Below are 25477 nucleotides of genomic sequence, written 5' to 3' on the forward strand. Positions count from 1 at the left end.
CTCATGAAGGGACTGATCCTGTAGAACAATACCTGCAGGATCTTCAAAACTTGGAGCAACAAAAGGATATCCTAGGAGTTCCAGTGAGGATTCAGTGGTGATGGTGTACCAAATACCAGGGGCCTTGAACCAGACCAGTGACTCATTGCAATGAACATCTGCTAGTAAAGCTGGTAGACAATAGGATATTATTATATGATACACCAAGGCCCCCAATGTCACCAGGATGAATGAAGAGGTGCTGGAGAGGCAGGAAAGAAGAAGCAAAGAGTTTTTTGTTGTTGTTGTTGTTTCTGTTTTGTGTTTTTTTTTTCTGCTTTGTTCTTGTTTTTGTTTGCTCACTTTGTTTTGCTTCCTTCTGTTGAGGGCTCTGCAGGAGTGAGAGGAAGATACAGGTGCACTGTGAGGTGAGCAGAATTGGGGTGCATGATGTGAAACTCCCAAAGAATCAATAAAATAAAAAAAAAGATGCTGGGCATAAAGAGCCACCACATGAAGTTGACTTTCTTTGTGGCACAAGCTAGCCACTGTGCAAAGAAACTGCCCTTGCCTCAATTGTTGACAGTATGCTGTCCAAACTGGACAAGCAGTACAAAAATGGAAGCAACTGCCAAACTTTGCCAAGACAAGGTAGGACAGTCTTTCAAAATTCCTGCTTTACAAAATAGTCTGTCAGATAGTCTAGGACTGTAGGACAAAGATGGATGCCTCAACATTACAGAGGAATCCTGGGGTGACTTTCCAGGCAGACAGACATCTTCATCATTTCATAGTTTAGGAAGTTGCTTGCTTTGCATTTCCTGTCTACTCAGGTAATATATCTTTCTCAGATCTCTGATGGAGTTGAAGACTAGATAGTTACAACTAGAGTTTCCCTTAGTCCCAATAAAAAGTAAATTAGGTACAAAGCTTTGGACTCATCAAGAGAGGATAGGTAATGGGAGTATTTTCTCCAAATATGCCAAATACAAATGGACAGGATATTGTGAATGTAATCCTTACCTGATTATTATTCTTATTGTATATAGTTTTACTACGTTAAGAGTTAAAACCTTTCCTTTTTATTTAGGCAAAATGGGAAAATGCTATGGAATATTTGTACACTGCATGAAGATGTATTGCTGTGATTGGTGTAATAAAACAAATGCTATACAGCCAATAGCTAAGCAGGAGAGATAGGCAAGACTTCCCAGCAGAGAGAGGGGAGATAACTGAGGCACAAAGGAGTCTTCAGTTGGATGCAGAGGAAGCAGGATGAGCAGTACAGAGTGAAGGTAACCAAGAAAGAGCACTGATTAAAAAATATTGGCTAATTTACATTTTAAGAACTAGTTACAAACAATCCTAAGCCAAGGCCGAGCTTTCATAATTACTAAGTGTCTGTATCATTTTTGTGAGCTGGTAGCCCCCCCCCCAAAAAAATCCATCTACAAAGGTTTGCCTTGCCCATGCAGTGGCTACCAAGTTTATCTTTCAAGGTAAGTAGTGCTAAGTTTTTACATCTACAGTCATGATACATATTACAATTAACAATATGGATTCCAAGATGGAACTTTTGGCTAGAAACTAAAAGCAAGTGAAAGCCGCACTGCATTTAGCATTAGGCTATGCAAACTGAACATATAAGATCAAAATTCTCTCTATAATAACTTTTTGTAAGACACAATGGCATATGAGAACTACTAATGACACCTGACTGTATTCCAATCCAACTCACTTGGAACAATGCATTAATTCTTATTGCCTGCCTGTTCCAGTGGAGCCAGTCTGCAACAACTTCCTCTTCAAAGACAACTCCTAAGGATTGAAACGGTCTCTAGTGACAATTTCAATTAGAAACATGGTACACTCATTCCTGGTAACCTCTATTCCTGAAGAACATTCATTTCCAAAGACCTCTCAGGAATATTTCCTGTGTGCACTACACCTTTCATTAACAGCACTGTAATATGGTCTCACTAAATCCATACCCAAAACAATTGCCTAGAATTTTTAGTTTGCCTAAGTGGAAATTCATTTTGGTTCCCAACCAACCTACAAGCATCAAGTGCAACACCTTCAAACCAGGAACACTGATTAGTCATAAAAATGCAAACATACACACTAAAGAAATCTGTATTAGAGAGCTACAGTAATCACAGTATTAGAGACCAAGTGTGATCATTAACAGACAACTATTTATTGACAGATAAAATTAAAATAGATTGTTTGAGACAAGATCTTGGGTTACTATGTAATCCAAGCATAGACTAGAACTTGGTGTACACACACACACACACACACACACACACACACACACAGAGTCCCTAAAAAATAACAAGTAACAAAAACAAAAAAGTATAGCAGAGGGAGGCAGGTGGATCTCCGTTGAGTTCAAAGCCAGCCTGGTCTACAAGAGCTAGTTCCAGGACAGGCTCCAAAACTACAGAGAAACGTTGTCTCAAAAAACCAAAAACAACAACAACAAAAAAACAAAACAAAAAAGTGAGTCTTTGATCTTTCCTTCCTTCTGGAAAGAACTGGGTATTTCAGGAAGTTAAATGAGAAGGACAGGCAAACTTCCCACTGCCTGCCCCACAGTGTCATGTTTTAAAGTTACAAAAGGTAAGGGGGACACAGAGGCTCAAGCTATAATTTCAGCACTTGGGAGACTGAAGCAAAAAGCAAATTGTGAGTTGCAGGCCATCCAGGGCTACAGAGTAAAAACCTGTATTTTTTTAAAGAAAGCAGCCAGGCTTAGTGACACACAGCTTTAATCTGGGGAGAGCTGAGACAGGCAGGTCTCTGAGTTCAAGGCTAGTCTTATCTACACAGTGATGCCCAGACCAGAACTTGTTTCAGGGAGGGAGGAAAAAAAGTATTATTATGAAAAATAATGTCAAAACCCCAAGTCATCTAGGTATCCAGAAGAGCTTTACAGGGTCGTTATTAGAGGTGCCCGTGATAGGAATCAGTAGACAATGTAGCACAAGTCTTTTAGTCTAAAATACAAAACAAAACTTTATGGAAAGGCTTCAGAATACACTGCAACTCTTTTCTTAAGATTTTCTTTCCAGTTACGTGTCTGCATAGCGGTACATGCATGTGACCACCTCTAAGGACTGCTGTCTGATCCCCAGGAGCGGAGTCACAGGTGGCTGTGAGATACCTAATGAGGGTGCTAGAAATCAAATCCAGGTCTCTAGAAGAACAGCCTGCGCTCCCAACTGAGAAATCTATCTCTTGAGCCCCAACTTGCAAAATTTTAAACTTACTAAACATTAAAATAAATTTTACAATCATTTTTACAAAATTATACCTCTGACTCTACCACTAGCCTAGCTATGAATCCTTACACACTCTTTAATGTTGTAATGCCTTATTTTCCTTGAATCAAAAACAACAGTCTCTATCTCAGGGGTTAAAAATGAATTGGATTAAAGCACAAACAGGATTTTTTTTTAATAAAATCTGGTACAGGGTAAGCATCTATATTTGCTACCATACATGTTACCCAGGGCCTGTGAGTGGTTGCCTATTCCTTCCACTGGGAACTAAAACCCTAGAGAAGTGGTTCTCAAAGGAACTAAGAGCAGGAGAAACAGTCTTCCCCAGGGAAGAGCAGACCAACTGGTTATCTAATACCAAATGGTCAGTTTTGAAACCATACATAAGGTAGCATTATATAGACTAAGCAGGCTATACTTAGGATGATATATGTATACACACATAAGCATGTAACAATGGAAAAAGAGGCCATGAATTTGAAAGAGATAAAGGAGGGGTACATGATAAGGGGAAGGGAAAATATTTTATAATTGTATTATAAATAAATGTAATAATATTACATCCCCAAAAAATGTCGAAACAAGTGAATGAGGTACAATGGACATGGACACCCCACAAGCTGGCCAACACAAATATTATGGAAATTCCAGATAACTCTAAGCAGTATAAAGAGAAAGAAACCTATGAAAGATATATACCATCAAACTATCTAAAGACACAGAATCCTTAAGACAGCAAGAGGGAAGCAATCATCACAGACTTGGATTAACAAATTTTTTTCATCATATTTTAGAGGCTTGGCTGGGGGATGAAGTCTAGAGACAGAACACGTTCTTAACATGCACTTAATACTGAATAGCAAAAGGATAATAGGTGAGGCAGGAAAGACAGTTACTCACAGTGCTAAGGGTAGGCTGGAAATGAAGTTCTCTGGCAGACTTAACTAATCGTAGGAAGTTCCTAGACCTGATACCTAATAACAAAAACTTAAAATGCAATATAGCATATGAACAGAATAGAAAACTGCCCACATGATCATGGTGGCTGACAGCTAGACATGGTGATGTATGCCTATAATCCCAGCATTTAAGAAACCAAGAACTCTGGGCCAGTGGCTGGCATCAGATGTCTTCCTCAATCATCTCCCATTTTATTTATTCATTTATTCATCCATATATCCATCCATATATCCACACATACATACATACATACATACATCTGAGGCAGGGTCTCTCATTGGAGTTAGATACCTGGCTAGACTGGCTGGCTGGACAGCAAGCTGCAGGGATCCTCCTCTCCGTCTCTCTACATGCTCCACACCTGAACTCCTGCTTGTTTGGCAAAGTACTTTATTTTACAAGAGCCATCTCAGCCCTCATCCTGACCTGTAAAGGTTCCCAGTACAGTAGGAATCAATGGGTTAACAGTAACCTAGAAGACAGTTTCTGGGTGACTTCCTCATGTTTCTCACATTTGCTTAATTGCAGACCTAAATAGCCACTAATGGATGCTGCAATTTCACGCAGCAGAGTTTATTTCCCCGAAAACAGGATGAGAACAATTTGATATTAAACGTTTTATCTTGAAATGCATGTTTAACTTTGTCAATTGATTTTCCCCCTTTCTGGTTTTTTGAGGCCAGGTTTCATGTAGTCTAGGCCAGTCCCAAACTATATAATTGAGAATGGCCTTTAGTCCTGGTCCTCCATGGTACTAAGATTACGGGTGTGCACTACCATGCACCATTAGTAAAACTGAGGGTTTAAAATTTATTGTTATTATTGAGGGGACACACATGCTCCAGTGCACAAATGAAGGTAAGAGAACAGCTTTGAGGAGTGGGTTCTCCTTCAACCATACATGGGTTGTGGGATTAAACTCGAGTTTATCCACAGAACTAACTACCTCACCATTCCTAATAACATTATTCTGAAAATATGGAACACAATTCTAATTCCCCCAAATGTACTTTAAACTACAATGCAAACCTTTTCACATTTTCTTAGTTACTTGTCTATGCAGTGACAAAACACCATGACCAAAGGCAACTTATAAAAGAAAGCATTTAATTTGGAGCTCATGGTTCCAGAGAGTGAGTCTATGACTGCTATATTTAGGAGCATGGCAACAGGCAGCTAGGTAGGCATAGCACCGGAGCAATAGTTCTGAGTTTACATCTAATCTCTGATCCATAAGCTCAAGGCAGAGAGAGAGAGAGAGAGAGAGAGAGAGAGAGAGAGAGAGAGAGAGAGCGCTAAGTGGGAATGGCATGGGCTCTTGAACCTCAAAGTCACCTCCAGGGACGTACCTCCTCCAATAAAACTACACCTCCAAATCCTATCCAAACAAGTTCCACCAATGGGAACTAAGCATTCAAATATATGAACCTATGGGGACACTTTCATTGAAACCACCACAGCAATATTTGTTAAAGATATCAGTAGGACATTTCTATACTCACGGCAGTCTCTTAAGCAGGGCACGGTACGGCTGCAAAAAACATCACAGATGACACAGCTTCTCTTTCAATGGCTCCCCTCCACTTTATCTCTGAGTGTTCCTCAAGAACACTGAATACTACAATATCATTCCATTAGCCCTGTCAGTGTGATCAACATTTACAGTGGAATTCTGCTCTTAAATGAAATACTGAGTCACGGCATGTGGCACAGATTCCAAAAAGGGGTGCTTTCTAGATACTGACTTCATTATTTATTCAGTAGCTGTCTATAAACCACTTTCTATCATCAGAGTATCAGTAAAGAGTGGCAGGAAACAGAAGCTTGGGAAGATGTACTAACAAGAAAATTATTAGAACACATTATTTCCTTACCAAGAATGCATCATTGTTCAAGCCAAGTGTGATGGCACACACCTGTAGTCTCAGCACAGCCTCAAGAGTGCCACAAGCTGGGGACCAAGTGTTCAAACATATGAGCCCAAGAGGCTATTGTACATTTAAAATACAACATTACAAAACAACAACAAAATGCACTCAGTAGCAATTTGAGAAGCTGCAAAGGGGATGAAATTGCTGACATTCAACACTGACAAAGAACATAAAGCACTGCAACTTCATCTACAAAGCCTGAGCTAGCAACGACAACTAAATACGTCAACAGGAAAACAAACCAAAGACAGAGCAGACTGTTCAGCACGAGCATCAAGACACATGTATAGTGAGTTATGGCAAAGGAATATTATTTTCATTTTTCTCTCTCAAAATGACCAAAAACTTTCAACAAGAATTAGAAACTAATTTCGGGCATGGTAGATCATACATGTAATCCTAGCTCTTGGCAGACAGTGGCAAAGGATAATGTTGTGACAAATTTGAAGCCAACTAGGGCTACATAAGTTCCAGGATAGCTTGGGCTAGCCTCAAAAAAGCACCAAAAGTTAAAAATAAATATTTAAGCACTGCTCTATACTGCTTCTTTATATTAAGTCAGTAATTACAATGTACCTACAGAATCAGGCCCAGCGCTGTACTCAAGGGGCATACATACCCAGAGAGTATACATATATTGTGCAAGCAGAGACAGGTGTGCAGATAATTATCACAAATAACTCCAATTTTGAACAAGTAACATAAAAAGAAAGCAAGGCATAATTACCTTCACCTATATGAAGAATTGAGGCAAGGCTTCACAAATCTAGGACCTAAATGTGTAAGCAATGGTATTTGAGGGAAAGGAGCAAAAACAGGCAAAAAAAAAAAAATAGCCTAGGGGGCTTGAGAGATGCTCCAACAGTTAAAAGCACCAGCTGCTCTCCCAGAAGACCTAAGCCCAAACCTTAGCATCCACATGGCAGATCAAAACCATGACTCAATGCCCTCTTCAGACCTCCATGAATGCCAGGTAAGCACATGGTGCCCAGACATACATACAGGCAAAACACCCATATATAGTAAATAAATATAGCTAACTGGATGGATGGATGGACGGATGGACGGACAGACAGGAGGGAGGGAGGGAGGGAGGGAAGGAGGGAGGGAGGGAGGGAGGGAGGGAGGGAGGGAATGAAAAAAATGGCCCAGTACATTGGTGTCTCATTCTGCCAGCACCACAGTCAAACACTTACAAAGACCTACTCCCTTGTCTTTCTCGTCACTCACATCTTACTAATTTTTACTGTCAATCTTAGCCCCTCTTCTAAAGCTTGCCAAAAAGAAATATCCAAATCTACCTAGGAAGGCTAACATAGTCAAGAGCCAATACAGTAGCTTCGTAAATAGCAAAAAAGCTAAAGCTGGGGTCATTCTTGTTGATTCTTGTGAATTTCTCTGATGTCAAGTTTCTTTTGGCCCCATAATGGCTCCCTCAATCAAAATACATCTTTCCCTGCTCTCACCTCTGTCCTTCCTCCATCTCAACTATCCTGTTCCCTCAAGTTTTCCTCCCCCTTCCCCTTTTCCTCTCCTCTTCCCCTTCCACCCTCCGTACTCCCTCCACTTCCATGCTCCCAATTTTGTCAGACGATCTTGTCTATTTCCCCTTTCCAGGTAGATCTGATTGTATTCCTTAGGGCTCACCTTGTTACTTAGCTTCTCTAGGATCACGAACCATATATAGGCTCAATATCCTTTGCTTTAGAGCTAGTATCCGCTTATGAGTGAGTGCATACCATCTTCATCGTTCTAGGTCTGGATTACCTCACTCAGGATGGTTTTTTCTAGTTCCATCCATTTGCATGCAAATTTCAAGATGTCATTGTTTTTTACTGCTGAGTAATACTCCAATGTGTAAATGTGCCACATTTTCTTTATCCATTCTTCAGTTGAGGGGCATCTAGGTTGTTTCCAGGTTCTGGATAGTATAAATAATACTATGAACATAGCTGAACAAATGCAGGAATCCACAAGGATGACCCCAGCTAAGACCCTAAGCAATAGAGAAGAGGATACCTAAACTGGCCTTGCCCTATAGTCTGATTGATGAATATCTTAAATGTCACCACAGAACCTTCATCCAGACCCACAACAGAGCACTGGGCTGAGCTCCCAAAATCCAGTTGAAGAGTGGGAGGAGTAGAATATGAGCAAAGAGGCCAAGACCACAATGGGTTCACCCAATCAAACAGTCTACCTGAGCTAACAGTAGCCCACCAACTTCAGCCGGACAGGGAAGGAACCAGCGGAGGACCAAACTAGACCCTCTGAATGTGGGTGACAGTTGCATGGCTGGGGCAAACTGAGGGGTCACTGGTAGTGGCACCAGGATTTATCCCTATTGCTTGTACTGGCTTTTTGAAACCCATTCTCTTTGGGTGGATACCTTGCTCATGGTAGATATAGTAGGGAGGGCCTTGGACCTTCCTTCCCCAAAGCAATGTGCTTTACCCTCTCTGAGGAGTAGATGAGGGGTGGGGTGGAAGGGTAAGTGAAGGGAGTGGGAGGAGGAGAGGGAGTGGGAACTGGGATTGGTATATAAAATGAAAAGATAGTTTCTTTTTAAAAATAAACTAAAATTTTAAAAACGCTAAAGCAAGCACAGGACCCTGTCTCACAAAGCAAATAAAAAACTGCTTCAGGCTGGCCTCAAACTCACAATTCTCTTGTCTTAGCATCCCAGCTGCTAGCGTTGGAGGCACAGTTTAGGCTAGCAGCCATTGATGAAGCTACTTTCAGTTCTCTTCTCACATGGTGAAGATAAATATCACAATTTCTTGTCAATGGACCACTACAGTATTCATTGTAGAAAAAACAATTTTAAACATGGGGTTGGAAATACAGGTGTCCTGTCCCTTGCCCCACTGTTACAAAAGGTGGGATTACCAACAAGTCAGCTACCCTTACTACTGCTCAGTTCTGATGCTTACCGAAACTAAAGAACCTCTACCTTGGAACTCAGAGGCTCAGAACAAAAATTAAACCAACAAAGGCTCCGCTGATATGTGCTGGCTAGAAAACGTTAGTGTCTTTCAAGGAAACAGTAAGATGGTTTGCAGCTTTCTGGCACAAGACAGAAGACTAAACCCACAGAAAGAAAAGAACTGTCCCTGCAATGGTCTCTCCCTCCAGAATGTAAGAGCTCTGGACAAGGGTACGCTTTAAAGGAACCTTCAAGTAAGACTAAAACATTGCTTTCTATTTGTATGCATGGTAATTTTTAAGATTTGCAATCCTTCTGCCTCAGCTTTGTGAGAAGCTAGTATTTTTACCTACACTGCCAAGCCTGCTTCAATGTACTATACTCACATTCAGTCCAGTTAAAAAAAATGAGGCTGACAATTTAGCTCAATGGAATAGTGCCTAGCATGCACAAGATCCTGAGTTCACTCTCCAGGTCTGTAAGGAGGTGGAAAATTACTAGTTAATCTAGGGCTAAAGATCTTTTTCATCAGTCTGTCTCAGTAATTAAATTCTAACACACTCAAAAATTTCCCAAGAACTAAGCAAAAGAGGCTTACTTCCTAAACAAAAGCTACTAATACTTAAAATATAATCAAGTGAAATTTGGACAAAAATTGAACCAACCACTGAGACTTAGAAGTGACCATTTATTGAATATGTTCTGTGCACTATCACAGCACTAAGCAGTTGCTCATTTAATCCTCATGACTCTGGGAAACATCTTAAAGATCATCTCACTTCACAGAGGAAGAAAAAGAAAACTTACGGAGATATATATGAGATCTGGCCACGGCAATATTCATATCTAAAACCTGTTTTGTTCTCTTTCTCCCATTCTTTTTGTTTTCTGAGACATGGTGTGATGGTTTGAAAGAAATTGGCCCCCAAAGAAAGTTGCACTCTGAGAAGGTGTAGCCTTGTTGGAGGAAGTATGTCACTGTGGAGGCAGGCTTTGAGGTCTCATATATGCTCAAGATAATGTCCCATGTTTCAGAACACTTCCTGTTGCCTGCAAGACCTAGGACTGTCAGTCACTTCTCCAGGACCATGTCAGCCTGTCTGCCACCTTGCTGCGCCATGATGATAATGGACTAAACCTCTAAAAATGGAAGCCACCCCAATTAAATGTTTTTCCTTTACAAGAGTTGCTGTGGTCATGGTGTCTCTTCACAGCAATAGAAACCCTAACTAAGGCACATGGTCTCATACAGTAGCCCTGGCTGGCCTAGGTCCCAATAAGTAGACTCACAGAACTCACAGATATCTGCCTGCCTCTGCCTAGGAACACAGGGATTACTGTATGTCAGTACACCAGGCATAAATAAAACTCCTACTTTTCAGTAATTTTATCCTTTAAGTACTGGAATACTAATGTAAGTTCATAATTAGTTTTTGCTTAATTTTATATTTTGGATACTACTTGTTTTCTGGGGGACATGGCTGAGCACGTAGTGTGTACCAAGCGCTGTTCTGGACAGTTAGAGTGTTATCAGTGAAAGAAAAATCCCTACTCTTGAGGTGAGCTGACTGCAGCAGTATAGTAGTTGAAATGTATGGTTAATCTTGTTAGCTTGACTAGAAATACCTAGACTATCAGTAAGGCACACCTCTTGGGATGTGCACAGCTATGACGGCTACGTTTAGGTTCATTTTGTCTAGTTTTTTTTTTAACACAGGGTTTCATTCCATAACCCAAGCTGACCTGGAACTATGTAGCTGAGGCTGGCCTGTTAACTGCTTCCTCAGTCACCTGAATGCTGGATTTCAAGCATAGAACCCACCACACTGAGACTACTTCCCTTGGTGACAGTTTTAAGAAAAGCATGACAAAAATAGGGGGTAGCACTTTTTTGGAGGAAGGTCATAACACGCCAGTGCTTAGGGGATATATATATATATAATATATTATATATATATATATATATATATATATATATATATTATCCTGACACCTTCTATTTCATCTTTCTGTTTCCAATGCCAAGAAGTTAGTAGCAGGGTTGTAATGTGGGATTCCCCTCTGTATGCTGTGCATACCATTGCTTAATAACTGGCTTGGCCTGATAGGGTAGAACAGAGCAAGGCAGGGAAAACTAAAATGAATGCTGGGACAAGAAAAGCGGAGTTTGAAGAAGCCATGGAGCTGCCAACACAGACTGACATGCCAAAACTTTGCAGGAAGCCACTGCCCCATGGTGATGCACAGATTAATGGAGATGGGTTAAATTAACATGTAAGAGTTAGCCAATAAGAAGCTAAAGTTAGTGGGCCAAACAGTGATTTAATTGATGGACTCATGGTAGAAGAAAACAAGCACCTCACACACGCACACAAAGTATAGAAATAAATAAAGGTAATTTTTTAAAAAGTTAGTAATAGACTAAGCCACACAGTCTTGCCACTTTGATGTTCTAAGAGCATGGGGACAAGTGAACACTGACTGAAGCCTCTAAAGTCATAAACCAGATTAAAGATCTATTCCTGTAAAATGAGGTTGTCAGCCAGAGTGACACAGAAGGGGCTAACATTGACTCTTCCCATGTGCTCAGTTTTCACATACTGACTACCATTCTGGAGGAAGCAGGGACTGAGGGATGTGCTGGTTAGCGTTTGTCAACTTGATACAAACACAAACGTGTCTGGGAATATGGAACTTCATCTGAGGAATTATCTCTATCACACTGACCTGTGGGTAGACTTTGAGGTACTTTCTTGATTAATTACTTTTATAAATTCCATTATTTAAAAAATTGCAAATAAAAACATAGCACATCAAAATTAACCAGACCCCAAGTTTATATAATCTAATAAACTTATATACAGTCAGAACTGGCATGCAAAACAAAGCTATGAAGCTCCACATTAAATTTTATACTTTAGTACAGAATGTAATTTTTTCATTTACCACCAAGCCCTCAAAAAATCCATAACAAAATTAACACTAGAAAAACAATTACTTTATACCTGTATCTATCTATCTATCTATCTATCTATCTATCTATCTATCTATAAAATAACCTGTATCCATTGTTTCATTCAGTCCTTCCTCATACCCTTATATTTGGCTTTTCTTCTCTTTTCTTTGTGTTATTCTGTACCTACATGTTCACCCATGGTGGGTGGTGTCACCCCTGGGCAGGTGGTCCTGTTTATATAAGAAAGCAAGCAAATTATGGGAAACAACCTCTAAGCCACATTCATTCATGGTTTCTGCTTCCTGTCCTGCTCTGACTCCCTCAGTGATCAACTGTTATCTTGAAATATAAGATTAAATAGACCCTTTCTTCCCCCAAGTTACTTTTGAGCACGGTGTTTATCATGCAATAGAAAGCAAAAAAGAACATGAGGTTAAACAGTCCACAAACAATAGCACAGCACAAGTCAAGACTTTTAGGGACGGAGCATAGCTGGTCTCACTATTAACCTCTATCTTTCTAACTCCCGTAGCAACTTAAACATAGTTCAAATAAACTCAACCACATCAAACTCATACACAAATAAATTTAACCTCGAAAGATATTCTCATAGTAACACTATTTTTGTGCATGCTAAATTAACTGTTACTAAGTAAATTAGTACAAAAATATTTTTAGTATCATGCTGAAAACACATGATTTCCTTTCTAACCCAATTTAGAAGAGTGAACTTCTGAGCAAAAATGTTACTGCTTAGATACCTGAAGCCTACAATTATTTTGCCAGTATAATTCAAAAGATATATTTATAGGCATATTGTTTCACAGTCCTAGGGATTGAACCAGTCTGTGCAATTAGCATATCAAGTTCTATTGATGAGCTACATCACCAGTCCCTTGGAAATTGCTAAGTAATCCCTAAAGCTCTATTAATTTTTAAGACTTAAAGCTTTTTCCAGATATAAGAATATCATTTTAGGACTGCAAAATGGCTCAGTAGGTAAGGAGATTTGCCAATAAGCCTGTGGCCAGAATCTGCCCCCACAGGATGCACAAGATCTAGGGAGACCACCAGCTCCCATAGGTTGTCCTTTGACCACCACACATCCACACAATAGACACACACAGAAGAAATAATACAATAACAAAAAATAAAATAATTCTAGTGTATTAAACTAGACAAACTATGAAACTGGATTCAACTACACGAGTCAGTATTCAATTTAAGAAGCAGAATAACACAAGATAGATGGGGGCGGGGGGAGGGGGAGATGGCACTTCAGAACATAAGGCTTGTGGTTTGGACTCTGAAGTAACTTACTAAAATTGTCATTTCTGCCGAGCAGTGGTGGAGCATGCCTTTAATCCCAGCACTCGGGAGGCAGAGGCCGGCAGACCTCTGTGAGTATGAGACCAGCCTGGTCTACAAGAGCTAGTTCCAGGCAGGTTCCAAAATCACAGAGAAACCCTGTCTCAAAAACAAAACAACAACAACAAAAAAGTCACTTCTTAGAAAAATTAAACGCCTCATTTTTTTAAAAGCTGGAATAGTGGGCAAATGGGTTAAAATTGTCCCTAGTTTTTCTTAAATATGACCTTCAAGAATACAAATTAACTTACAATTACAAACGATAAGCAAGTGATTTCTTAATTACATTGAGAGCCTGTGTGGAAGTCAGAGGTTTGTTCTCTCTCCACCATGTGAGTCCTGAGGACTGAATGCAGGTTTGGGCTTAGTAGTACCAAGCACCTTGAACTACTGAGCCATCTCACCAGTCCCAAGTTACAATTGAGAAAAACCATATGCCATATGCCAAAAGACAATATAACTAGAAAATTTCCTTGAACTCTGACTCAAAAAAAAAAAAAAATGATGGTGAGGAAAGTGAGTGGCAAGCAGCATTCTAGTACTACAAGACCAAAGAGTTAAATAAGGACGCAGGAAAACACCAGAAACACCTAGAACATGTAATCCACAGGGACTATACGGCAAACCATCAGAAAGCTAAGAAATGAGTTGTACTTATACAGATTGCAAGATTCAAACAAAAAGAAAAAAAGAAGAAAAAAAAAGCTGCCTAGAGTCCCAGTGCTGGCAGCTACGGACACATAAAAGGCACTCCTTAAAATGTGCTCAGCACAGAACACCAATAAATGGCAGAGCAATTTCTAAATGCTGCTGGTGCAAGAGCAGTTTGCCTTACACCCAGCAAAGGTGGCAGTGCTCCTCTGATGTCCATCTTTGCATAAAGATGCATCTACTTGGAAGAGCTCAACATCAGCACACACCTTCTAGAATGTAATTTGGACACACAAAGGGAACGTGTTCAAATTTTCTGATCCAATGCCAACTCGGGAACTTAGGAAATGCAGGTCAAATAGTAAAATAGTAAACCCTGGAAACCATGTCCAGTGATGAGGAGATAATTTGAAGCCCTACAAAGCTTAGCTACAGTGGGCCACTCTGGTGCGTTTTGGCCCTAGATTCCTCCTGTACCAAGGAAGCACCTCCTATCACTGCTGTGCCTTTCCCTATGGGCCTCCCACCACAATCATATCAACATTGCAGGTGTATGTGAAAACATCTACAGGTACAGAGGGCGATGAGTGGTGCTTGTGGGCAATCATTAGAGGTGGCAAGGTAGGCGGTGACTTCCAGAGTATGAGAGATGCTTCTCTTTGTTCTCCTGCAGCAAATGCAAAAGTGGATTTTACACGCTAAAATGTCATATTGTTCTATAACAAACTAGCCTTTCCTTGCCTGATTCTAGTGAATGCTGGTGATGGAGCCTAGCCCTGGAGTATTCTGGCAACAATCTCACAGTCAATGACAGGACTGTATCTCAAGCCCTACAGCTTGCTTTAAAAATTCTTTTAATTCTAATTCCGTTCATGTGTGTACATCTATGTGTGGATATGTACCCATGAGAGTCAAAGTGCCCCAGAAGGCAAGATGTATCAGATCCCTGAAACTAGAGTTACAAGCAGTTAACAACTGCCTGATGTGGATGAGAACTGAACTCAAGTCTTCTGAAAGAGCAGTACACTGTCTCAACCTCTGAGCCATCTCTCCAATCGCTATAGCCTGCTTTTTACATATCATACTTACTTTTGCTAATGAGAAAAAGAGGTTTAGATACAGAAAAATATTGGCACCATTACTAAAACTACAGATTTTAAATAGATCATCACAATAAAACTTTGTTTGCTGAGACATGAGGGAGCATGTAGCATGTGCCAGAGTCCCTGTGGAACTCAAAGGGCAACTTTTAAGACAGGGTCTCTCCTTCCACTATGTGGATCCCAAAGATGGAACTCAAGTTTGGTGGCTGAGCAATCTTGCCTGCCCATAGAAAATTTCTTAAAACACTTTCAGAGACATACTTGAAAAAGATAAGACAGAAATGCTTTGAAACACTGGCTTGAGTTCATCTCAGATGATGAAATACAAATGATTTCTTTTGTTAACACCTCTACACAGCCCTTCAAATTCCAAGTGGCCTATATTAACCTCAAGAAAGGGGGCTGCAGAGATGGCTCAGTGGCTAAGAGTACCTGGCATACAATCATGAGGACCAGAGTTCAGATCCCAGCATGCAAGGCTGGGACCCACTGGCAACTCACTGGCAAACACATACATGCATATAGCCAAACACAGAGACACACACATAAATACATTTTCCTTTAAAAATAATCAGGGAAGCTCTCTAGCTAAAATTTATATAATATATAGGCACAGTCCACTCTGCCTCCATGTTCAGTAACAATCTGAGAAACCTGGGGACATCATTAAGTCATCAACAGTCTCTAAACATGGTCATCTAAAATTGATTTTTAATGAGAACACTGGGTTTTCAAGATTCTTGGATAACATAGAAGAATAATGGGAGAATAGATGGAGGCAAAGAATCCTGAAAAGCTGCAACAAGGCAGCATGCCCCAGGCTTCTTTAACTATGAACCTAAGACATACTCACAACAGACTAGTCGCTACAGTGGCATTTTGATTTGCTAACCACCTAAACAAGTCACAGCACATTTTTTTAAAACTGGTTTTACCAATATTATCCCAAATAAATTTAATAAGCCAGGTTACAAAACTCACAATTAAAATGAAGTATGACTGTATTATCTGTACCCAAAGACCCAGAAAGCAGAAGAGTTATTACAAGTTTGAGGCCCGCCTGGGCTATGAGGGGAGTCAAGATTGAAATGGATTAATTTAAATATGCTGCGGATCCCGGTGGCAGCAGGCAGTGGGCCATGTGGTGGCCGGCAGTGGGCAGGGGATCCCTAGAGCAGCCAGACCCAGGCAAGGACGGCTGCAGATCCCCAAGCGGTGGCTGCAGGCCACAAGGAAAAACAGAAGGAAGGTTTCCAAAGGCAGGGAGACACGCAGCGCAGCAGGTGAGAGACAGAGACATGGAGAGGCACGCCATGCAGAGTGAGGTTGAATATTTATTTAGTGAGTTTTGGAGGGGGAAGGGAGAGGGGGCGAAGAGCAGAGGTGGGGGGGGAAGAAGGGAGAAACAGAAATTGTCTCTTCAAGAAGGAGACGAAAAAAGGGAAGAGACTTTGGCTGCAAGCAAGAAGATCTTCCTGCCTCAGCAGATGGGGAGGGAGTGGGCATGGTTTGTCTCTTAAAGGGACAAGACAGATCATTACAAAGATCAGCATAGATACAGTGTCACCTTGTCTATAAATAACTCAAAATTATTTCTGCTTTTAAATGTTAAAGGTAGCTCAATAGCAATGCATACTATTAGCTACCTGTGTAAGTATCCATGATTTTCTGCTACCACCACCTTCTATAAATAAACATTTTCTCCTAATTTGTCATTATGAGAATGACTAGATTGGGGGTTGGGGATGTAGTCTATTAATGAGTATCATCTAGCACTGTACAAACCCCTGGGCTCAATCCCTAGTAACACCACATAAACAATAAAGGAAATCAGCACAGGAAATCAAAATATCCCTATACTTTAAATATAGGAAAAGGTTTTTTCATTATGTAAGCATGTGTCTATGTGCCAAATGTAGGACCCAGTCACAATAAGTTCAATAGAGGCCTCAGTAGAGTCACAGTAGTTTACCCTAAGGCAATACTTGGTTCCAAAAAAGGCCACAAACTGAAATCACCCAGGAGCAGACCATCCAAAAGAAATTCCTAACGTTCTAACCATTGTAGATAGGATAACCTGCTAGCATATCCCATTGCTTTTCACCCTAGACAAACGTCAGCCAATCAGGGATCCTGAACCTTAGAAATCCCTCACCCCTACCTTTGCTACTATAAAATCCCAACCTCAGCTGAGCTGGGGGCTCTCTGATCACTCCAACACGTTGGACACGTGGAGAGTCTGAGTTTGCAAACTTGTGTAAGAATAAAGGCTCTTAGTTTTTACATACGGGACTTGGTCTCCTAGTTGATTTTTTGGCAGGCTCTGGGAATGACACCAATGTCACACAGTCACACATAACTCAACCACAATTTCAGAAGTATATACAAATTTTTGTGACACTATCCACTTTTGAACTATATAATGCATTTGTGTGATGTGTGAGTCAGTACTCTGAGGTCAGAACCGGGAATTGGGGGTCCTTAACATGGGTGCTGGGACTGTAGACTGTATTCAAGTCCTCTGTGTAATGGATTAAATAAAAATGCTGCAGGTTCCCGAGTGGCTGCACTGGGCAGTGGGCCATGAGCCCATGCTGCAGGTCCCAGCGCAGGTGTAGGCAGCGGGCAGGGGGTCCCAAGAGCAGCCAGTCCCAGGCAGGAATGGCGTAGTTCCCCAAGTGACTGCAGCGGGCCATGAGTCCCAGGCAGGGAGCAACATGGTGGGTGAGAGACCTCAATGGAACTGCCAGTCTCAAGAGGAGAGATAGTCACACCAAGAGACCATACCGCAGATCTCCAAAGAAGGCTGGTCCCAGACAGGGCCACACAGCGGGCGAGAGACAGAGGCCATGCAGAGTGAGGTTGGATATTTATTTAGTGGGTTATGGAAGGGAAGGGAAAAGGGGAGAAGAAGAGAAGGAGAGAGAGAGAGAGAGAGAGAGAGAGAGAGAGAGAGAGAGAGAGAGAGAAAGAGAGGGAAGGAGGGAGGGAGGGAGGGAGGGAGGGAGGGGCAGAGAGAGAGGGAGAGAGAGAATGCACGAGCGCAAGGGGAGAAGTGGGAGAAGTGGGGAGAAGGGAGAGACAAAAGCTACCTCTTTCAGAGGGAGATGGAAAAAGGAAGAGACTCAGGATATAAGCAGGAAGGAAGATCTGCCTGCCAGTGGAGGGGGGAGTGGGCGGGGCTTGTCTCTTAAAGGGACAGAACAGATATTACACTTTGGAAAAGCAGCAATGGTTTTGGAGACAAGGGTTCTGGCACAGCTGTCCTGAAATTCACTTTGCATACCAGGCTGGCCTTGAACTCACAGAGTGGCACCTGCCTCCTGAGTACTGGGATTAAAGGTGTGTGCCCCACTACCACCCTTAGAAAAAGATTTGTAAAAGATCAAGACCTCCCAGTTCTATACTCTATGGTCCTAATCTAAGGTAAGTGGGGATATTCTGTTTGTGCTTAACAAATAGAGCTTGCCTGAAGATCAAAGTGTAGAGCTGGTCACACTAGCCAGAGAGACCAGGCAGTGGTGGCACACACCTTCAATCACAGCTCTCAGAAGGCAGAGGCAGGTTGCTCTCTGTGACTTCAAGGACACCTTGGGGTACACAAGATTGATCCAGTCTAAAAGAGAAACAGAGCCAGGTGTTGGTGGCTCACACTTTTAATCTCAGTACTTGGAAGTTACAGGCTTTTAATTCAGGCACTAGGGAGGTGGAAGACAGGAAGGGATATGGCTGGTTAGAGATGAGAATATATATAATGCGGGAAGAGACAGGAACTCATTCAGACTGAGGATTTGAAGAGACAGGATACCCCATGTGATCTGAGGATTTCTTAGAGGTAAGTACTAATGGCTGGCTGCTTGCTTCTCTGGGGTCCCAGTTTTCACCCCCTAATACCTGACTCCAGGTTTTTATTATTAAGACCAATTAAAAATCATGCTACAAAGGTAGATTTAAAAAGGAGATGAGAAAAGTGGAAAATACATTGGCTTGAGCCTCAAGTCTGCCAGTTAGCTTTTTCACTGGAACCCTTGGCCTACGTGGCTTCCTAACCACAAAAGTAAAACAAAACAGATGACTTAAAGTTTCTACTAACTCTTGCACAACTAAGGTAAGCATGGTATTACAGGCCTGTAGTACTCGCACACCAGAGGCTAAGGGAGAAGGATCACCAGTTTGAGGCCACCCTGAGACTCAATCGAAGCCCATCTCAAAACAAAACACTTTAGGCATCAATTTTGTCAAGTGTTCTTTCTTAATTCTTAGCATAGTAAATTTATCCATGGATTAACTTTTTCAATTAATCACAATTTGCAGAAGTGCACACAAATTTTTATGACTATCCATTTTTAAAATACATGACTTATAAGAGCTTATCTATCCTATAATATTTTCACAAATTTAATTGTATCTTTCTTAGCAACTATGCTATGACCCATTTAAGTGTACCCAGTAAATGATTACTCAACAATACATTACACATATAGGACATATGACTGATTATGCAATAACAACCACCGTTAACACAATTCATTTCTAACACATATCAGAAAATTAAAGTCCAAGGTTGTTTTTTTCAATAACATGTAAAACAACTGAGAATCCTTTGTGATAATCAAGGTACCATTCCAGATTTAAAAGCCAGAGAGAAACTAAGTAGCCCTGTTCTTGAACAGTCCAACTTCTTGGAATTGGAGCAAGACCTGAATGCAAGAAACTCAGCTTCACAATCTTTGTAAACTAGGTGACATTAACTAAGTCATCCTCAAATTCTTAAGTAGATGCACTGAAATTTAAATTAGATGTTTACAATCCCATTACTTGGGAGAGTTAAGCAGGAAAATCATCACATGTTCAAGGCCAGCCTGGACTACTTAGACAGTTCAGGGACAGCCTGAGCCACAAAGTGCAACCCTATCTCAAAAGAACAGATAGATCAAAGAGACACAAGTTAAGCTCACGACTAGGCTCCTTTCTCAGCATTTTAAACCCCATCACCAACTTACAGTCTAGACTTTTTCTTTTTCTTTTCCTAAATTATTTTTGCTCTTTGTGGAGGGGGGGGGCTCTTACTGCGTAGCTCTGGCTAGTCTGGTTACTTGTTATGCAGATATAGATCAAGTTGACCCTAAGCTGTAGCAATCATCCTGCCTCAGCCTCTTAAGTGCTGGAATTATAAGCAGGCATCAACATGTCTAGAACCTTAGCATTTTAATTGACAAATTATAATTATATATTTGTGTGTATATATATGTATATATATATTATGTTTCACATTATATAAACATTATGCAATGTTTTACTATATATAGAATTTGGAATGATTAAAGTAAGTTAAACATAACCTCTCTTTTTTGTGGGAATTTTTTAAGAAACTATCTATACCATAATTCAAAAACACTCTAATATTGATTGATAACAGAAGGTCACTAAATTCAACATTTGACAACTGTTAAAAGAATCCAATGCAAAAGGAGGGAGACATCAGGTGCTTCATTCCCACAAGTCATAAATCTGTGACTGTAGACCACAGTGGCCTGAGAGCCACTCCTTTCTCAATACATTTCCTTGTGTCTGCATTAGATAGCACAGCCACTACAAACAGTAACAAGTTAGTACTTCCCTATTCCTCCTAGTTAGCCCTTAGCACAAGGGGGTCATCTGCATCTAAGAGATAAGATAATCGCAGTCCATTCAAAGAGGACCCAAGGCTGCTAAGTGGCAGGTACAGATTTTAAACGCAGGGCTTCTCAGACTTGTTATATTAAGTTATACTGTCTAGTGATTATATAAGCATCAAAGAAAGCAGTTATGTCCCTTGACTTCTACTCATTGGTGCAGGTTCTTGCATTATCTGTCCCTCCACAGCAAACACAACTGACCATACCGACACAGCCATATGCACCCAATTCAACCTTGCCCAAAAAAACAGGATGTCCAAAGAAACTGCAATTCTTATCTCGGGTAAATAACAGAAAATGAACACCTCGAAGTTCTAATAGAAAAAAGACAGCCTAAAGTCTGTTCTGCCTCATTCTCTTGGTATTAGACACCTACCTATTGGAGGAGAGGGCGGGTAATACAGAAGGAGCCAAACATGAGACCAATAAATTTTCTTTATAGTTATATTTAGTCTTTTTCAAGAGAAGATTGGGTTTCTGCTCCTCTGTTTCTCCAGGTCCTGTTCACGCCTGTCACTCTTTACTACGTGAACTGAGTCACAAGTCGCCTCGTTTCTCTCGGGGCACGCTGTCTGAATTATTCCGGTAGCCGAACCAGTCAGACGGCTCAGCTGTCTCCTCCGAGGGAACCACAACAATCCTCTGGAAGGTATGAGAACTGCCGCCACCGCTCTTCAAAATGATTGCAAAGCTCAACCCTGTAAGCACAGCCCTAAGACAGAGCAGTGACTCCTTGGCTCTAAATACAGACAAGAGATCATCCCCTCCCTTTTTTATTCCTCAACCAATCAAAAAAGCAAAACTCAACAACCACTTCTCCCACTGAATTCGCCACCGCATTATATTTAAGTTTTCAAGGCAATTTCCATGAGTCTGCATCCAAACAAATTCCTTCTCTAGAAGGGGGGGAAAGAATCGCTCTAAAGACCAAACCCTACAGGATCGCTAACTTGAAGTTGAATACAGTTCCATCTATTTACTCGCGTAACACAATCAGCTCCAGGGAACCAGAAACGCGCCTCGCCCTTACTTCTTGCCTTAATAAATACTAGGAACTAATGGTCTCTCCAACAGCTTCCACCAGTGAGTTAGGCCACCGCTTGAGCCTCGACTCACCATGGACAAGTGACAAAAACCAAGCGAACTGGAGGTGCCAAGGCTCCCCCTGGCATTCCACAGAGGCGCCCACACGGGTCGCCTGCTTTCACAATGGGACTCCTTCGTCCCAAGTGGAGATTTCAAGAGTGGCTCCCCTCCCTCGCAGACATTCTACAGAAGGCCGGACTAGCCAGTCCGGGCGAGCAAGTGACAGGTTGTAGTTAACCCTTCAGCCTCCACAGCCCCAAAGGCCACAACAGTGACAAGCTCGGATTAACCCTTCCCGAGCCGCGTTAAGGGACAGCCCCCACCACAACGCGGGACGGAATTGACCCTCGGGCTGCTGACCCGCCAGCTACAACCTCCGAGGCCCACATGCGTACGGCCCGGCCCTCGGGGAGGTGACAAGCCCAGGAAGGCGACCTGGTCGCCCGCAGTCGACTGCTCACCGCGATGACATTGACGAAGGTGGTCTTGCCCGAGTACTGCAGCCCCACGAGCGTCAGTTCCATCTCCTCCTTCCAGAAGAGCGAACGGAACCAGTCCAGCAGGCGGGAGATGAGCGCCAGCATGGCGGCGGCCGGCAGCGAGCGAGGACGGGCGCGGACGACGGCGGACACTGCTTCCCACGAGCGGATATCGGCCCCGAACCCGCCAACGGCTCCTCGGCGGGTCCCCCGGCGCGACTCGGGCGGACACAAGCGGGCGGCTGCGACGGCCAGAGCCAGGAAGCCCAGTGGGTCATATGACTCGCCCTACCCACCCCCCCACGCCTGGCTCAGCGCAGCCTCGGAAGCGCACGGCAAGAGCGGCGCGGCCGGGCGGATTCCGAGCGCCCGCCGTTGACAGCGCCACCGGGTGGTGAGACCCAAGCACAGACTTCAGTGGCTCGGCTGTCAATTTACTTTGTAGTATACAAAGTATGACTCTTTCATCGTAGGTTTATTCTCCATTTCTCCCCCACCTTATTGGTCTCCTCAGCTAGGTGCATGCCGGCAACTTCAGTATTTGCGAGGTGAGGGCAGGCGGATCAGGAGTTCAACAAACCAAAAATGCAGGGTTACAGGGATGACTGAGGGGTAGGGGGTAAGAGTGCTTGGACCCAGCACCCACATCTGGTGCCCTCAACAGCCTATAACTTCGGCTCCAGGGAACCCTGATCTAGGGCTTTCTCACATCATGGATTTTTGCATGCATATACCACCACACAGAGATACATAATAATAAATCTAAAAAAAGTTGATCCTTAATTTTTCTATAATTGTTCATTGGCAACGTATTCTGAAATAAAATGTTAGTATTCCGAGGAATTAAACACAGAATTTAAAAAAAAATCAGAATTTGGGTTGGTGATGTGACTCAGTTGGTAGGCTGCTTGCCTGACAGGTATGAAGTATGGGGTTCCACCCACCCCTGAGCCGAATAAAGTGCCCAGCACTGCATAAAACTAGGCATGGTGGTGCACGCCAGTATCCCCATCATTTGGGAGATAGAGGAAGAAGGTTCAGAGTTCAAGGCCAGTCTGAGCTCTACGAGACCCTATCAGATGATGATATTGAAGCTCTGAATAATTTGGTGTGGAGTGCACACTTGTAAATCCAGCACTCTGGAGTGTGAGGTAGTAGGATTGTAGGTCAAGTCTTGTTTGGTGAGCTCAAGACCTAGCAAAACACTGTCACCAGAAATACATGAAATTCAGAAACTGGGCACTTGCCACCCATGTCCAAAACCCTGGGAAACCCTCAACTCTGCGAAAGCACCAAAATTTCTGCCTCTTGTCTTTGGTTGGTAAATGTAAAGGGTGAAGGGTAATGTTTTTATTGGTGTGTAACCCTTGAAAAGTGATTTAATTACACTGTACACTATAAAAATACGTGCCCAAGCCGGGCGTGGTGGTGCGCGCCTTTAATCCCAGCACTCAGGTAGCAGAGGCAGGCGGATCTCTGTGAGTTCACTGAGTTCAAGGCCGGTCTGGTCTACAAGTGCTAGTTCCAGGACAGGCTCCAAAGCAACACGGAGAAACTCTGTCTTGAAAAACCAAAAAGAAAAAGGAAGGAAGGACAGAAGAAAGAAAGAAAGAAAGAAAGAAAGAAAGAAAGGAAGGAAGGAAGGAAGGAAGGAAGGAAGGAAGGAAGGAAGGAAGGAAGATATGAGCACGAGGGCGCGGGGGTGTAGCTCAATTAATAGAGCAGTTGCCTAGCACACACAAAGTCCTAGGTTCCATCCCTGGGCTGAATTCAGTACATACAGTGGCTCTCAGCTGTCATTCCCAGCACTTGAGAGGTTAAGAAAGGTCCCAGATTGCATATTGAGTTTGAGGCCAGCCTAAGACGCAGAAGATCGTGTCTATATGTGTGTGTATGTGTATTTATATCTGTATGTATATGCATATATATACATGTATATGAAGAGTGTCGGAATTATGAAGTTGGAAAAAAGTTCCTGAGCTGTGAGTCTAGATCAATGACAAAATTCTTTTCCAGCGTGTGCAAGACATAAGGCTCATTTCTAGCACAACAAAACAAAATCACTGCCCTCCCGGAGCTTACAATCCAGTGGGGAGAACAGAACATATAGCTAACAAATGAGAAAATGCCATGTGATTTGTCACACTGCTCACAAAACTGATGAGGAACAGAGAAGAGACTGGAGCCGACTCGCTTGTCTTTTAGATCAGGTGACCCTGAGTGGAAAGCTGAGGGAAGTGAGAAAGAGAACCAGGCTGGTCTTTGGTGGAAGCACATTCCAGGAAAAGAAAAAGAGCAAAGACTCTGAATGGGGAAGAACAGTGACATGGTCTGGAGGTCGAAAGACAGTATGGGTGGCTGTAATCCACACTGTGCTTAAACTCACTGCGCTCTTGGCTCTGAAAGCCCCATCCTCCAACTCCATTCCAGAACCTGGTGTGTGTGTCTCACAGTGTCTTCTAGGGCCCTTGCCTGGGATGGGTTGGTGAGGAGAGAAGAGAAGAGAAGAGAAGAGAAGAGAAGAGAAGAGAAGAGAAGAGAAGAGAAGAGAAGAGAAGAGAAGAGCAAGACAGCACAAGAATGAAGACACCATGAATTGCTAACAGCCAGGAAGGAAGCCATTTCCAGTAGAATGAACAATGCTTAGTTCCTGACCTAAAGATGGCTGCAGCGGGAACAGGAAGCTAGAAGTTAGAGAGCTCAATTAGACACTCCAGCTGACGGGAGAAGTGAGGGCGGGGAAGCTGGTCGTGGTGTATTGTATGACAGAAGATGCTATTTTCAACTTTTAAATGGGGGATATGGGAAAGCTGGGGAGAAAGGGAAGGGGAAATGATACAATTATATTTTAATTTAAAACGTAGTCTTTTAGAAAAGGAAACTCCAGCTGAATGCCTCAACTTCCCCAACTGATTTCTGCTTCATGTTCACAAGCCTCTGACTTGTGTTAGCGCCCTCAATCAGCCCCTCCTCCAGTTATCTCTGCTGGATGGCGTGAGCCTATAAGTTTGATAGAGTCTGCCTACCTATTGGCTACTTGCTATTAACTCTTTTACTTTTACTTGCCATATAC

At 42.2% G+C, this 25477-nt stretch overlaps 1 protein-coding gene across 1 annotated transcript in view; it reads right to left on the reverse strand.

Moving 5' to 3' along the window:
• Arl8b (ARF like GTPase 8B) overlaps nucleotides 1–22673 on the reverse strand; it is a 47537-nt gene extending 24864 nt beyond the window's left edge. The window contains exon 1 of the mRNA XM_048438529.3: nucleotides 22387–22673. Coding sequence (XP_048294486.1) covers nucleotides 22387–22509 — 123 coding nt within the window. The 5' untranslated portion in view covers nucleotides 22510–22673. The remainder of the gene's footprint in view (nucleotides 1–22386) is intronic.
• Between the last annotated feature and the right edge of the window lie 2804 nt (nucleotides 22674–25477).

Source organism: Myodes glareolus, chromosome 3 (genome assembly GCF_982192425.1).
Source record: "Myodes glareolus chromosome 3, mMyoGla1.1, whole genome shotgun sequence".
In the NCBI taxonomy this organism is placed as follows: domain Eukaryota; kingdom Metazoa; phylum Chordata; class Mammalia; order Rodentia; family Cricetidae; genus Myodes; species Myodes glareolus.